The sequence below is a fragment of the Pelophylax lessonae genome (assembly GCF_965119305.1).
Source record: "Pelophylax lessonae genome assembly, chromosome: 4".
In the NCBI taxonomy this organism is placed as follows: Eukaryota; Metazoa; Chordata; class Amphibia; order Anura; family Ranidae; genus Pelophylax; species Pelophylax lessonae.
The window spans coordinates 574075605-574092035 of record NC_138771.1 but is presented as its reverse complement, the minus strand read 5'-3'; the positions used below and the strand labels follow the sequence as shown (position 1 = coordinate 574092035).

General features: G+C 42.0%; 1 protein-coding gene across 1 annotated transcript in view; it reads left to right on the top strand.

The window, feature by feature from the left end:
- Nucleotides 1-16431, top strand: part of PLEKHA2 (pleckstrin homology domain containing A2) — a 161627-nt gene that overhangs the window by 46900 nt on the left and 98296 nt on the right. Inside the window, exons 4-5 of the mRNA XM_082255228.1 lie at nt 3312-3360; nt 12159-12256. Of these exons, the coding sequence (XP_082111354.1) occupies nt 3312-3360; nt 12159-12256 (147 nt within the window). The remainder of the gene's footprint in view (nt 1-3311; nt 3361-12158; nt 12257-16431) is intronic.

Genomic DNA, 16431 nt, shown 5'->3' with positions numbered 1-16431 from the left:
TTTGCATAAACTCTTCTAAATACTGATCTGAATGACCTTTAAAAATTAGGAACCAAGATCTCAGAATATTTTTTGTATAACAAGCTTCTGATCTTCAGAGCCAATCCAAGTGATCATGACACCATAGGAAGTGCAAGGCACTTAAAGGGTAACTCCACTTTAGTGGGGGAAAAAAAATATCAAATAAAGAAAAAACAATATAGCGTATACAATTGCGACACAAGTCATATTGTAATTGAATGTTATTAAAAATGACCTTTCCTTTTCAATCTGCAGCTGTTGTAATTTTCTGAAAATACAATGCAATATGGCTACCTGGAGGGGTTCTGTACACAGAATGTATACTGACCACACCCCACAAACATCATTCCTGCTTGTGTGATTGGCTCACAAATTTTCCCAGAAGTCTACCTCAGATACAAGTCAGATTTCTGGCATCCCCTGCAACAAAAATGTCATTTTTGGTGAGATACTTCCAAAAGGAACACGTCTAAAGGGATGCAGGCCCAGCAGCTTTCCTCATTAGAGCTCTGCAGCTGCCACAGCTGATAGATAATTATGAAACCACTCCAATTTGACCCACTCAGCACAGAGGAACAAACAATGATTTCTTGCAAAACATGTTCTGAATGATCACTGGAGTAGCAAAGTCTTCTTCAGGGATTTCCAGCTTCCAGGAATATGCATTGTTACATTGATCCAAGCTGGACCAATGTTTTTATGTAGAAAATACCCATGCCTGGAATTACTCTTTAATTACAACTTTAATGAGAGAAATGTGAGATCTGATGGAATCTGTACTTACAGCATCATAAAAATAGCCAATATCCACATGGGTACTTCTATGCGGTGTTCCTGGATCTCCACCTTAGTAGCTCCTGGGGTCCCCCCTTCCACTTCTATTACATGTTGGTGGTGCAGACACACAGCTTATAGCTTTTGATTCAAAATGTTAACATATGACATGATAAATTAATACTCTTTAATATTCCTTCTGAAGAAGTAGAATTGTCCATCAAATGCGTTGAAGGATCCTGAGTTTAATACATTTGATGTACATCTGTAAATGTCTATTTATTTAGCAAGCATACCAATGCCCTTGTTGCTGTAGAAGATGTTGTTATGAGCCCTTCATCAGGTTCTTGAAGTAAGTTTTATATACAGGTATAGCACTTTTTTTAGGTGTTTGTTACCTTTTTTAATTAATTATTTTGTACTGAATAAAATCAATTTTTATTTTAACATTTCTCCAATGATGTAAACGATTTGGCACAAGGAATGCCCTTAAGGAAAAGTTGATTGGAGTCCTTGTGGCTTCTTTTTCCTTTTTTTTTTTTTTTTTAATGTACTGCAGCATTTTAGAATGTGTGGAAAGCTTGAAACAAATGCACTCTTTTAGTCTAAGGTCCGCTTCAGCTTTTCCCTGCGCTATCCGAAACTGGGAGAAAGGTTTTTTGGCTGGCATTCCATTTTCAGATGAAGGTGGGGCAGTGGGGGGTGAAAGCTTATATCACAAGACTAACTTCCCGTCCTCTTATTCCGCACTACTTCCACCTTCTATCTTTAGTCTTTGAAAATGTCAGCTGCAGTGTTTCAGTAAACTTCATGACAAAGTTAGAGAAATACTTATTATTTGACATAATTTCATATTTCATATTGTACCAAGAAGAGGGATAGAGGGGACATTTTCCAATGGTGACACGTATTCCTGTGACAGATGTCTAAGAGGGGATTTCCCTAATTTGTACAGATTAAAGCTGGCCACAGATGGGTCAAAGTTTGACCAATTCACCAGGGACTAGCTGACTTTAGATCCGTGCGTGGCCATTCCCACTCATCCGAAGTTGATTGTGTGGATGGTGGAATCTGTTAATTTTCTTTTTCATTAAAAGAGAAGTATGGGTTTTTTTTTTTTTTTTTGCAGAATCATATTTACCTAGCTGGATGCAGTATCGGTCCCCCGCCAGCTCTAAGACTGAGAACCGAGCATTCAAACACCGCCTATCGCTCGGTTCTCAGAGCTCCCTGAGCAGAGAGCTGATGACTGTCAGGGCTGTGAAGGGGGTGGGAGCTTCCGGCTCAGGCTCTCAGCTGCTCTCTGAGCAGAGAGCTGATGACTGTCAGGGCTGTGAAGGGAGTGGGAGCATCTGGCTCAGGCTCTCAGCTGCTCTCTGAGCAGAGAGCTGATGACTGTCAGGGCTGTGAAGGGGGTGGGAGCATCTGGCTCAGGCTCTCAGCTGCTCCCTGAGCAGAGAGCTGATGACTGTCAGGGCTGTGAAGGGGGTGGGAGCATCCGGCTCAGGCTCTCAGCTGCTCCCTGAGAGGCTGAGCGAGGTGCTGGTCCAGGCATAAGGGTGGATCCCAATTTTATTGTCGCAATCTAGCCCGGGCCTAGACAGGCTCTGTGATGTCAGCCGACAGCGAGCTTCAGGCCGCTGCCTGCTGAAAACAGTTCACAGGAGTGCAGAACGTAGAGCATTCCTGTGATCCACAGGAGAAGTACAGCCAAACGAGCTTTGGCTGTACTTCTCCATTAAGATCACTGGCTGAAGGAAAAAAAGTGTATCTGTGACTAGCCTTGGGCAGGCCATACATGATTCATTTTCTTTTGTTCAACCAGCAGGTTGAACGAAAGAATATAAATCGATTCCCCCATCCATACGGTAGATGGGGAATCCCTCCCTCAGAGGTGTTGTAATGTGACTATAGCTGTTGGCACTGATCAAGCAAACTTTTTCCAACATGTTGGTTATACGGAAGTCAATTCAGAGATCAACTTCTGTACAACCAGCCTGCCCAACAGTATCTGCTGAACCAGCCAAGTTTCGATCCATCTACGGCTGAGTTTACTGTAACTTCACAGGGGGTATATCCATTCCCTTCTCTATCCAAAATAAAAAGAAAAGGTTTGGGCTTAAGATATTCTAAATATAGACTCCGGAGGATTCCCCAATGCAGGGTGTGGGGGCTTGTTTGTATTAAAATGATACGTTTGCTGGGATCTGATTAGTTGCTATTGGTAACTGACAATTTCTTATCTTCCAGGTCCTGTGAATGTGACTTCCATATGTTGATTTAAGTGTGTATGTATTTGGCTGTAGATAAGGTTATCACACCGACATACCGCCTCTAATAAAGCCTAGTGCTGAGTCATAGTCTACGGCTCTGTAGGAAACAAATAAAGATTACCTTGTCTCTTTAAATAGTTCTCTAACACATATATAAATGAGCCTTCCTTCATTTTATTGCATGGATAAATGTCACATTCTATAATTGGTGTTGAGTTAATAACCCGTCTTGTTTCCCATCAGGTTGGCACTGCTGCTGTGAAACAAAAAGCAAAGATGACATTTTGTTTTGGTGAGGAAATGTTCTTGATTTAACTGTAAAACCAGCACCTTTATACCTCGGCTTTATCTCTTCCTGCTTTATCTTCTCAATTTCTCCTCTACCCGCTGTAAAATATTACCGTGAGATAAGACAGAGGAGCTGGTAGGCGGTAATGAGGTTTTCCACTGTCAGGCAGAAAGAGGAAACCCTCTTCATATTATGACCCCCCCACCCCACCACTGCAGCTTGTTGGCTCACTCAGAACACCCCCCCTCCCTAAAAAAAAAAAGCTGAGCTTCAACAAGGAACCTCTGTTGAGTTTCAAAAAGCGATGTGTCGTTCCTTGGTACTAAAAACTCATAGGATCACAAAGGGATTCCAGGCCAGGCTGCATCCCTGAGCAATGGTGGTGGCACTGATAGGGTTATGAGTGGGGAACCAGGTAGCTTTGGGGGAAGAGGAAATTGATCCTTTACTTCCTCCATGCAGAAAGTGTAAAGTTTAAAGCAGAACCCCCCAAGCTTTGGTGACCCCTAAGATCCCTTCTTCAGGCTTTATGCAGTTATATTGTTGTGAAATGTATAAAGCCTGGAACATAACTGGTCCTGAAAGCTTGCATTTTTAATAACTTAAGTTAGCCAACAAAGGGTATTACTTAAAGCTGAAGTTTATTCTGCTTATATTGTACCTCCCCTGGTTCCTCATTTCCTCCTCTTTCGACATGGTAATGAAATTTTAAAACAAACTTTGGCATTGTAATTACATACTTTATTTTAGACCCAGTTAAATCATAATTTATTCAATAAAGGGTATCACCTAAATTCCAAAGTTTCTGCAATAATCAAAGGGTAACATGGTACAATAATCTACTGTCACTTTCTCACTGCAAGTCTAAGCTACTTTCCTGGACAATTGTCACACAAGAAACGACCATACTTTGAATGTTCTGGTGTCTGGGCTGTCATAGTGACCATGTCAATACTTTAAAGAGACCCTGTCACCAACTTAAAAAATTTAAGATAAAAACACAGAAAAATTAAGTATTTGAAATGCTCAGTTGCAGTGTTTTTCCTTTTTATAATTTTTTTTTGGAGTTGAACATACCTCTTAGCTTGGAAGTATATTTGACCATTTCAGGAGAGTCGGTTCCCTAGCATAGCCCACTCCCTCCTTGCACATCATAGTCCTCTCCTCTTCTAAATAGTGTCTAGTTACTCTCTGTAGCCAAACTCCTCTGCCCCTTCCATAATCTCCCTATATAAACTTTTATATAGCAATTGGAGGAAGAGCAAAAGGGAATACTATAGGGCAGGGGTCTTCAAAGTATGGCCTTCCAGATGTTCAGGGACTACAATTCCCATCATGCCTAGTCATGTGTGTGCATGTCAGAGTTTTACAGTGCCTCATGGGATGTGTAGTTCCGCAACAGCTGGAGGGCCGTAGTTTGAGGATCCCTGTTATAGAGCCTTTCTCAACAGGGGTTACGCTCCTCCAAGGTTTCTAGAGTTCTTGGAGCAGCGATCAATTTCTGCCTCTCAGATAATTTACCAGTGACACCAGTGTTTATTTTAAATATTTGTAAAATTAGGGAGGGGGGGTGCATGATTTTAACTGAGCACCAATGTAATGAGCATTTTTCCAACTGACCACTGATGTAAGGAAGTCCCTCACCTACCAATCCAAGGGGCCTTTCTCTACTGACCACCAATCTAATTGACCAACCAATGTAAATTGGCACATTACTGACCATCAGGTCTAAGGGGGCACTTTTCCCTCAGACCACCAGTTTGAGGAAGCACTGAAGTTTTCACAGACTGCATTTCTTCCTGTTCATTCATTTAATATGTTTAATCTCAATATTATTGCAAATACTTTTCTGTATAGAATAGCTCTCAGTGTCAAATAGGCCACAAGCACACCACATTCATTATTCTATTACTTATTCTTTTATCCATAACTGCAAATTAATTAACCCACCTCCCCCAGGTCACCAGAACTAGTGTCTCATGTCTCATTGTAATATTTACCCTCTTTTACTTTATTTGGAGACAACCCCAGATTTAAGGTTTTCTTTTACTTGCTCTTTCGTTATTACAGTAAACAGGACAAACAAATGAATCTCCCTAACGGGGGTACACACAATAGTAAAAACCTGATAGGTGTTTTATTCCATCTCCACTATATCCAAAACTAAAAAATGTTTTGCCTCTAGTTATCCTTTATACTTCCATCTCCTATTCAATTATTCCACCCTTTTGTATAGGCATGTGCCCATGGCAGCTCTAAGAAAGCTAATATGTGGAATTTGGTGTCAGTTACAGTGATCTTCTGAGGTGCTCAAGGCATTTGAGTCAGTCATTCTAAATATTTTGTCAACTTAAAGTTAAGCTCTACTCACTTTTAATAAAGACTTTCCTAAGACTGACACCATATGATGGCCGCTATTACTTTTATGAGCCAGAAAAGCCCCTTCAGTGACCCTCTCTTTGTTAAAGTGGATGTAAACCCTCACATATACCCAGTGAAGTGAACAGCCTCAGATGATACACAGAGATGAAACAAATCTCCCTACGTAAGTTGTATTTGTATATCTGCTGTCTTCAACTTTCTACACTGTTTAGAAAGTGAACATTGTGTTAGAATTTTTTTTCCTGTTCCAGCACTGGGTGTGGAGTCTTACCATACATTGTGTGATAGCGGATTAGAGGAAAGACACACACCCTGCCCCCACATAGGCAGAGGAAGGAAGAAACATGCAGAGGTGTGCTGTGAATAGACCAGCTCTCTGCTAATCTATCTCTATGCACCCACCCGACACAAATTTCCACCTGCTTTTATCTCCTGTGCCGGAGAACTTGTCAGAAGTTATCATGCTGATAACAGAGGAACGGAGTAGCAGAAAGACACAGGACTTAGGACTTTGGAGAGAGAGATAAGTAAACACTACATATATATGTGCCCAGGTCAAATTTCATGAATGGGGTTTACATCCACTTTAAGGGGACCTGACTTTCTCTGATATTGTGGCTGTAATTCACCAAGTGCCATTCCAAGCTTCAATAATCTTGCCTTGGTGGATGTCCTGTCTCACTGGATTGGGGGTTTGGCGGTTGTCAGAGCTTAAGGTCCCAAGCACACCAAGCGTTTATTCCCAGTGCAGGATGCTCTGGCATTTAGGTGTGGGCAGAGGGCACAAACCTATCTGCCGGGTCACAATCTCCTTTAGAATGTACACTGAGCTTTGCATGCACAGTTTATTGTACTTTCTTGGCACAGCTCAGTGCTGGGCTAAATGAACTGTCATGGGAATATGCATGAGTTACGTCATCCTGTGCTGGTCACTCAAGACTAGGGATGAGCTAAGGCATGTTTGTATAGTAATGCTGTCCCTGCACTGGGCCAGTCAAAAGTGGACAAGGCATTCCCTGCTCCGCAGGCACACATATATATCCTCCTTGTATACGTGCGGCTTGTTGAACAGGGAATGCCTTAGCTGCTTATGATTGGCCCTGTACAGTGAAAGCTTCCTGGTGGGATCAGAACACACCTCAGCTCATCCCTAATCAAGACGAATGAAGACCCCCACACCCAGAAGAAGCTGAGGAAATGTCGGCACCAGTGAGGGAACTCCCAGGCATTGCATTCCTGGATATGAAATGAGTATTTGCAGACTTTGTCTCTGTTTCTACAGTTAGGCCTCAGTAACAAAGTGAAGCCAAATCAGAGAGGGGCACAGATGAGTCTTTTTTTAGTTCATTAAAGTAATAGCAGGAATCAGGTAGTAAAAGTTTAAATGGAGTAAAACTTCACAATAGTCTTCTAATGCCTGCATGACAACAGGCAAATAGCATGGAGGCAGATAACCCTAGGGTGTCCCTCAAGGCTGTATGAAACATTTGTTAAGCATTCCAACCCACTGTAGGTCATGAATGCCATCCATACTCCCCCACCTGACCAATGTTTGGAGAAATAGAGACGGAATGTGTTGGATATTTTCTACAAATTGACATTGACTTGCACTATCAGGTGATCTGAGCATGCACCTTTATAGAAAAACCTTTCTACAAAATCATAATTTGGCAGTTGGGATCAAACTCATATTTCTGACCTCACTCTGAAGTCTGTGGCCATCATGGTGCAAAATACACTAAATCTTTATTAGAGAAATAACCACATACTGTGTCTACTTCCCCTCCCCCTCCTCCACAGTGCTACTAGTGTAATACTAGTGCAATCTATATTTCTATGTGCAAGAGGGAAGATGTGTTCTTGTTACCCTTTACAATTATTCATATTCTTTATCTGTTCTACCATACTGTGCTAGGGACACTCTTATGATAAAAGGGAAAATCTGATTTTTTATTTTATGGCTAGCAAGAACAGCTCTGGCTCTGATTTGGTTTGTGTTTAGCTTTTTCTCACAGTTTTCATGCTTTTTCCTTTCATTACATTTATTTACTATTCAATTTTAAATAAATTTTATTTCTAGGGGTGCAGGTTACATTCACTACTGGAGCAATTTACTCTTCTGGTGTTCTGATATGCTTACCCTACCTTCTATTGTTATCATATATCCCTGTATCCTGCCACTGTATGTTGCCTAAACGCATTTATGAAAGAGTTTGGAAACATTAACGTTGTCCGCAGCAACCAGTCAGATTTCAGTATAGCAGTGAAAGCACACGTAACTGCAACATACAACACCTCATCATTTCAGGTTTTGTTTATAGGGCTACATCATGTACATATGCAATTGGCAAAGCAGACCTAAGTCAGAGACTGACCCCAGACTGCCTGCATTTAGCTAAAGTGAAAACAGCACCCAAATTCTTTCCTGTGACCTCAAGTGGTCCCCCACCAGGTCTGGCATACCAGCGGTTCCTTAAACTTTTCTGCCTAATACCCAGTACACACAATCCGAAAATCGGACGACGTTCCGTCTGTTTTTGTTTGGTTGCTAGGAACTCTCAATTATATTCGCAAATGGGAGAGGTTACTTTTGATATGAATTTTCTCAGACGATGATTCAGAAGCTTCCGGTATGCGTAACCACGCTGTAGCGTGTGAGGGGAAATGATGTCATGTGCGTGTGACCCCTCTAGCCACGCCTTGAGCGCCTTCGTGCCGAGCTGTTTGGAATTTTCGTGTCTGGCCACGTTTATTCGCTCGTTTACTCGCACGTTCCGTACTATAACTGCAAATATGGAGGATTCCAGCCTTCCAGTAGCTATCCTTGGTGTTCTGGCTATCCAGAATCCTATTAAATGTCATTGTGTGATTTTAAACAATTTTTCTTCTTTCCCTGGTTTTTCTTCCGGGTCGTTCTTTCGTTTCAGCTCATGCGCTGTCTACTGCTCATCATTTTTTTCGGACGAACAACATACTGATAATAGGATTATCGTACGATGTGTTATAATACGATCAAAATTTTTATGCTTGCATGACCGGATAATATCGGGCGAACTGTCGTGATCGCCTTTCGTAAGCTGTGTACTAACGATCCGATTATCGTCCGATCTTTTCAAAAGCGTTTGATTTTCGGATCGTGTGTACGGGTCATTAAGGATACCTAGAGACATGAGACCAGTAGCATTGCTTAATTACGAATCAGTGCCTCTACCTCTCATGCTTCTAGTTTCTGGGCCATGGTGTCCTGCTATAAGGAGCAAGGGATTACTGAAATATCGGACCTGGATGGAGGACCACTCTGGGTCATAGGTAAGCATTTGGGAATGTTTTTTTGCAATAATGAAGCAGACTGACCTAAAGTCATTTTCTGAGTCCTGGTAATTATTGGCCGGTCTAGAAATCTCAAATTTAAAAAATCAGCACAGAAATATGGAAGCTTCCGTTGCTGACATATTTTTGACACGAGGATATCATTTTTTTTATTGATGCTCCATTTAGGAAGTCACCAACTGAGAACAAGGAAGATGTATTTTAGAGGTCACAACAGCTTATATACGAATACTTTGTTCCAAGACTCACCAAGACTCACCAAGTAGTAACAGACAGTCCAGAGTAGAGAGGTTGCATAGTCATAGAAGTCTATGTGCTGTGTAACACTTAAATGTGTCCTAGCCATATCCATAATTAAGCAGTTTGTGCCTCTTTTTTTTTTCATTTGAATACCTGTTGTGGAATTAAGGTATACCAAGAATTTTCAATCCTCATTAAATCAAAGATGTGCTCTCCCTTGTAGTATGTACCTTTAAATCAGAAACAATAGTTCCTATAGTTCTGCCCTGAGATTTTCCTTTTCTGGTGCCCGAAGAACTGAGATAATTGTTGTCCACTCCTTACAGTCATGTTTGAGTCAGAAACTGATTGTATGTGACTTCTACAAATGTCCCCAGGTCAAACTTTAGTTGAAGGATAAACAGATTTCTCAGCTGATTGCTATTTTTGCCCCTTGAATAAGCTTGCACTGAGGTTGTCCTCTCATCTCCGCCCTCCAGCCCCCAAAGGTCTAAACATGCAGGTTAGGCAAGTTTGCGGGTTAATATAAAGAATTCTTGTCGGTCAGATTGTACTGCGTATCCACTTGCCATCTAATGTTAAGGGCCAATATTAACAATTTCTAGGTGAAGTCCTAAAAGACTAATACCTTTTTATGCCAAACCATGCATTTCCAAAAGACCGATGATGTATATGCAAGAGGAGCCCACCAAACCAATCCAGCTGACAGACTTGGCACTCATAAATCGAAATCGATCACCTTATAATTGATACAGCCTTATAATTTTTCATGGCGTTTTTATTAGATGTCTAACTGTCCCTATTAGTGGCTAAACCAGTAAAGCTTTCAATACAAGAGTGATCATAACTGTTTAAGTTAAACTAAAGTAGAACTATAGGCAAAACTTTTTTTTTTTCATTGTGGATAGAGCAAGGGAGTGTTATAACCTCTGTGAGATTTTTTTTGCCATCTGTGCCCCATTGCGGAAATTTCTCTTCACTTCCTGTCCCAAACAGGAAAAAACTGTTTTGCCTTTAGTTATACGTTAAGATTTAGATCCAAATATAAAGAAAAACTTTCTGCCAAAAGATTTGTAAAGTATTACTTATACACTTTTGAACCCAGACCTCCTGGGTTATGTACCTAATGAAAGTGGCAACACCTTTCAGAACCTACGCCACCCCCCTCCCCTGTTTCACTACTCCACCTTCTCTTTGTAATGTATTGCTTATACTCTTGGGACACACCCAGCCCCCCAGGATTATGTGCCTAATGAAGGCTATGTGGAACCCTGGCCCCTTTCACACAGGCGGACCGTCCAAATCCGCCTGTCCGTTTTTTTGGCAGATCTGAACGGTCCCCCCATTCATTCCTATGGGGGATCGGATGTCAGCGGAGACATGTCCGCTGACATCCAAACCGATCCGTCAAATCTGGACGGATGGAAACCCTATTTTCCATCCGTCCAGCGGATCGGATCGGATGGGATCGGATGAAAACGGACCGACGGTCCGTTCCCATCCGATTTCCCCCATAGAGATGCATGGGGAACTGACAGCTGTGTCTCCGCACACAGCGCGGAGACACAGCTGTCATCCTGCTCAGCGGGGGATCGGCGGCTCGATCCCCCGCTGAGAAAAACGGAATTCGTCCGACGGACGGATAGTGTGAAAGGAGCCTTAGACTTTTGGGATCCCCACCTGTGCTCTACCTCCTTTCTGCCTGTTGCTAATATAGAACATCACAACAGTGATGAAGACCAGTTAACATAAGTAATTCTATCTCCTAGCCATTGGTTTACAGAGGAGGTCCTCCCAATGCAAACCTAATTCCAGCTTTCAGTTGGTTTACAGGGGCTCACAGTTTAGGAAATTCTGCTTGTTTTTTGATTTTATGAATTATGAAAGAATAAATGGGTGAGCTAAGGTCTATTTCTGTGCATTTACCTGATGTTTTTTAATGATTTACACTTTTTGAGTAGGGCTTTGTAAGCCAAAACTCGTTCGCTTTCTGCTGTTCACTTGACCACTTGATTTTTAATTTATAAACTATGTGTATTAGGTATGGACAGGGGAGGACTGGGCCAGGGGATAGGGGGGCAAATGCCCCCTGGGCTGCTCTGATGTCCTGTAAAAAGGCTGCACTGCTTCTGCCACAGACGTGCCCAAAGGATTCCTGGTGAAGAGAAGTAAAAAGTCCTCGTCACTGACCTACTGAGTGCGGGTTGAAGACAAGGACAGCGCAGACCTTTAGATGGTTTGCTGTCTGAGCAGAGGCCGGTTCCATGCCCCACTGGAGACTCTCCTCCCCTGGCCAGCCCCAACTCAACTGTCCCAGCTCCCCCCAACCACCCTCTGCTGGCCAGGTTGGGAACTTGGATTCAGGATTGAGTAGAGAGTACCTGGAGCAGGGCTTCAGCCTGGAATGGGGGGGGGGGGCAGGAGGAGGGAGGAGGACGTGAAGAGGGAGAGTGGGAGGGGGAGCGAGATGCTGCACCATGGGCCTTTGGTTTGTACTTTCCCCCTGGGCTGAACGTTGCCAGTCTGCCCCTGGGTATGGACTCCAGCATTGACTTTATTCAAACACTTTTGGGTCTGTTTAGGCAGATATAAGCTACCTTATAATTGTTTTTGCCCCATGGAAGGAAAGGCTGTAGCAGAACTTTTGTGCTTTATGTTGAATGTTCCCTGGTTAGGTATGAACTCTGAACCCCATTTCTTCTCATTTCTAAGCTGCCATGTTGCTCAAATTCAGCAATGCTGCCTTTATCGCTTTTCTTTTTTCCTAATAATAAAAAGCTTTCTGTAGCTGCATATACTAAAATGGTGAATGTGTATGACATTAAAACCTTGCTTTGTATTTTCTCCAGTTATCAATGCCTTATCTCAGAGGTACATTCTTCAGGCCAGTGACCAGGAGGATCTGCAGGGATGGGTGGAGGCCCTAAATGCAGCATCTAAAATTACTGTAAGTATGTGCTGTGACCTCTTTAATATTTTTAGAACAGAGTTCTAATGTATAAATCCGAAAGATTATATTTCTATGACATGTCAGGTTCCACCCCAACCTTTTGTAGCTGAACCAAACCTTAAACTATTAAGTAACAACCTTTTCTTACCTACTTCTAGGCAAAGTCCAGTCACTTAGAGACCCAATCCATGACTAGCCTAAGACTTCTTTGGGTCCTTTCACACTTTCCGATCAGGTCCGCCTGTCAATTTTTTCAGGCGGACCTGATTGGATGCTCCATTCACCCCTATGGAGCAACAGATATCAGCGGTGACATGTCCGCTGTCACCCGCTGCTATCCGATCTGATCCTTTCCGTGAAATCGATAAGGATCGGATTGGATAGGATCGGATGAAAACGGACAGGCGGTTCTTTTTCATCTGATCTCCCATAGAGGAGAGGGGGAATCTGACAGGTCTGTCTAAGCACAGAGAGCGGAGATGGACCTGTCAACCGCCTGCTCAGCGGGGATCGGCAGATCGCTCCCTGCTGAGCAAAACTGAGTCCGCTAGGCGGAAAGCCCATGTGAAAGGACCTGTAATAAAAATATATACTACTGTTATGTGATTTAAGGGCTTAATATACAAATATACAAGTATATTTCCATGCACCACTGGAAAAAAGGGTAAATGTGTTATATTGTGCAATCTATTAATGATTACTAATTGTAAATAAATAAATAAATAAATGTGAGGTAGCAGCTGCTGTAGAAATAATGAGGTAATTTTAAACAATTGATCTAACAGACCAAATACAGCGCTTGCTGTGAACAATAGTAATAAATTTAAAACATAATTTCTGGTGAATATAAAGTTCAATATTGTTGGATTGAAATTATAAATCACATAAATATTAGTATATTTCGACTATAAATATTTAAATAAACTAGGTAAAAAATAAATTCCTGTGTACCCACGCTATGAGTTCCAAGCTGACGCGTTTTGTCACTTCCGTTGACGTCTTCAGAGCTTCCCTCGAAAAGGGTAAATAAATTGCCTTAATCTAAAATACTACACTATCTGGAGCATTCTTTCTCCCCCATATTGAATTGGATCGAATATTACGGGAGCCTGAGGGGCCGTTGCCAGCCCATGGGATAACATCTCGAGGAGATCCACTGAGCCCAGGGGGCTTACAAAGCTTGATTGGTTCTGGTGCCATATGGCATTCAGTACCCACTTTATTCGGTAAGTGACCCAACTTATTATTCACTTGGGATAAGAAACAACCGAGATTATATTTATCAAGCCTGAGCACGAGCACTTTTGTATGACCTTTGGACAATCGCTCTCACCAAGGACAATTTTTGTTTTTACACTTGATCACCAAGTCACTGTTTTTATTTTAATTACTATTTATTCAGTATAATCTTTTCAAGATTGATGCACTTTATTCACAGGAATTGATTTTTACCTAGTTTATTTATATATTTATAGTCGAAATATACTAATATTTGTGTGATTTATAATTTCAATCCAACAATATTGCACTTTATATTCACCAGAAATGATGTTTTAAATTTATTACTATTGTTCACAGCAAGCGCTGTATTTGGTCTGTTAGACCAATTGTTTAAAATTATGTACTTGTTATTCGTTTACATACTATGTTTTATATACAGTTTATATAATTCTCGTTATGTTTACATTTAAAAGCAGTATGGTGTATTCTGCCATCTAAAACACCAGTTCACATTTCTATCATGAAAACACTTATCTTATGCTAGACCCACTTTAATCCCACCATCATAACTAGAGTGGAACCTCGTAAGGGTCTAGTCACCACTGATTGAGGGAGTACTGGGAACTTACTGTGCCCTGGAGAAATAGAGGTTGCCAATTGGACCCTTGGGAAAATGCGGATAGCACCATTAACGTCAGTGAATGCATAAATGGCGTAAAAATGGTAATACTCGGATAATGAAGCATAGGCTAGGTGCACCTATGAGAGTCATGCATGCATATTATATATACTATGTAGTATGAATTCTCACTAGAGTTGTACAAGATATATAAAATAGTTGTCATTTCATCAAAAGGGCAAGCAAGGGAAGTTGGCATACAAGGGAGTCCAAGCTATAGTCTGTGGCCTCATAGTGTTAATCAGAAAAGTGCACACAGACATGATCACATGGCGTGAAAGCGGGCTTTTCTTTTATCATCGCATACTTGTGGTTAGGTTTTGTGCCTTGCCTGTAGAAGACCAGCTGCACAGATGATGAGCTCGCATCAGATAAAATTGTGTTGCAGTAATTCATGTGTAATCATGATGTACAAACGGCGGCTATGTCTTTCTGTCCAATTGCATCAGCTATAAAATGTGCTGAGTTAGCACTTTATACACACAATTGCTTTGTTTCTCTTTATTCTTTTTTTTTTTTAATGTAATACTCTTTTAAATGATGCTCATCCATCAAGATAAAGCCTTTGCTCTCCCACCCGCTATCCCAGTGGCCCCTAAACTTTCTAAACAAAGGACTAGTTCATTGTCCTCCAGACTTTAGGGTGGTTAGACAGTGACCAGTGGAAAAGAAAATGCCCCGGTGTCACTGGTCAGTGGGAGTAAACAGTGCCTCAGGGTTGTTGATCCAGTGAGAGTAATCAATGACCTAATGCCTGTGGTCGGTAGGAGGAGGAATTGTGGTCCATTGTTGCTATCAGCGGAAGGCATTGTGCTTCATAATTAGTGTAGATGGAAGGAAGAGTGCCCCATCAGTGGTGTCAATGGCAGCAATAGTGCCCCATTGCTGGTGTGAGCAGGGGGATTAATGCCCCAGTGTTGGTATCTGTGGGAGGAATAAAGCCCCAGTACTGGTGTCAGTGGGTGGAATAAATCCCCAGTGTTGGTGTCAGTGGGAGGGTAGTGCCTCATTGATGGCTTCAGTGAGAGTTATAAAAAAATTTTTTTCTGCATAGTGGGGGGGATAGTGCCCCATCATTGATGTCACGTCAGTGAGAGGTATAAAGATTATTTTTGTTTGCATGAGGGGGAGGGGATAGTGCCTCATCATTGGTGTCAGTGGGAACAATAGTGCCCCAAGGTCCGGTAAAGGTAAGCAGAGGGCTGCATCTTGCCCATGGGCCGCCCTTTGGGGACCACTGCTGTATTTTCCATAAAACTCTTATTGTAGTGTATGTATTTCTTTGTTTGTACCTGTCAAAAACATGTATGGAGTGCTAAAAGCTCCTATAATCTTTAACATGTTACATCAAGGTGCCATAAAGCCTCTTGTTGGTATAGGGTGACAACATGCTGTCCCTGTCTCCCAAATTCTCTTGCATTGACGCTCTCTTTGCTACCAGTGGCATTAATTATTATACTTCCACTATATTTGATATATTTCATACTCAGATTTGTAAGCTTCTGCTATTGTTGCTATCTTTGGGACAGGCAATGTAGTCAGCATACCCCCCTAATAACTCCTAGGGAGCTTGTGGTTTCAGATTTAAAGAGGTATTAAACCCAAAAACAAAAGGTAATAAATGGCAGCTTACCAATTCTTAGATGTGACGGCTGTATTAGTTTACTTTTTCTAGGCTTTCTTTCCTTTATTTTCACCTTGTGATCTGGCATGTAAGTAAGTTGTTTTTCAACAGTTCAAGTTGTTCTGCAGACATAGCAGTTACATGCTGGAGACAAACCAATTACCACTGACAGAGGTGCTTACAATAGTCACTTTTTATTTACTTATGTAAAACCTTTTTCCCAAAAGTGAAAAAAAAAAATGTTTGCTGTAACTGCTTATTAAAGCAAAGTTCCACTCAAAAGTAGAACTTCCGCTTGTCTTTCTCCTCCTCCCCTCTGGTGCCACATTTGGCACCTTTCAAGGGGGAGCAGGTACCTATTTTTGACAGGTACCCTGTCCCCACTTCCGTCGGACCTTGCCGCGGCAAGGGACATCAGAGGTCCACCCCCCCCACTCCTCCCTCTGCTTCCTGGCCAATTACCCAGCGCAGCGCGCTTTGCGCGTGCACAGTAGGGACTCGGCCGTGAAGCCAAAAGGCTTCACTGACGGGTTCCGTTACCGGCAATGGCAGCGGCAGCACCCGACAGCCGATGGAAACATAGCTGCGGTGCCAACATCGCTGGACTCCAGGACAGATAAGTTTGCTAATATTAAAAGTCAATAGCTA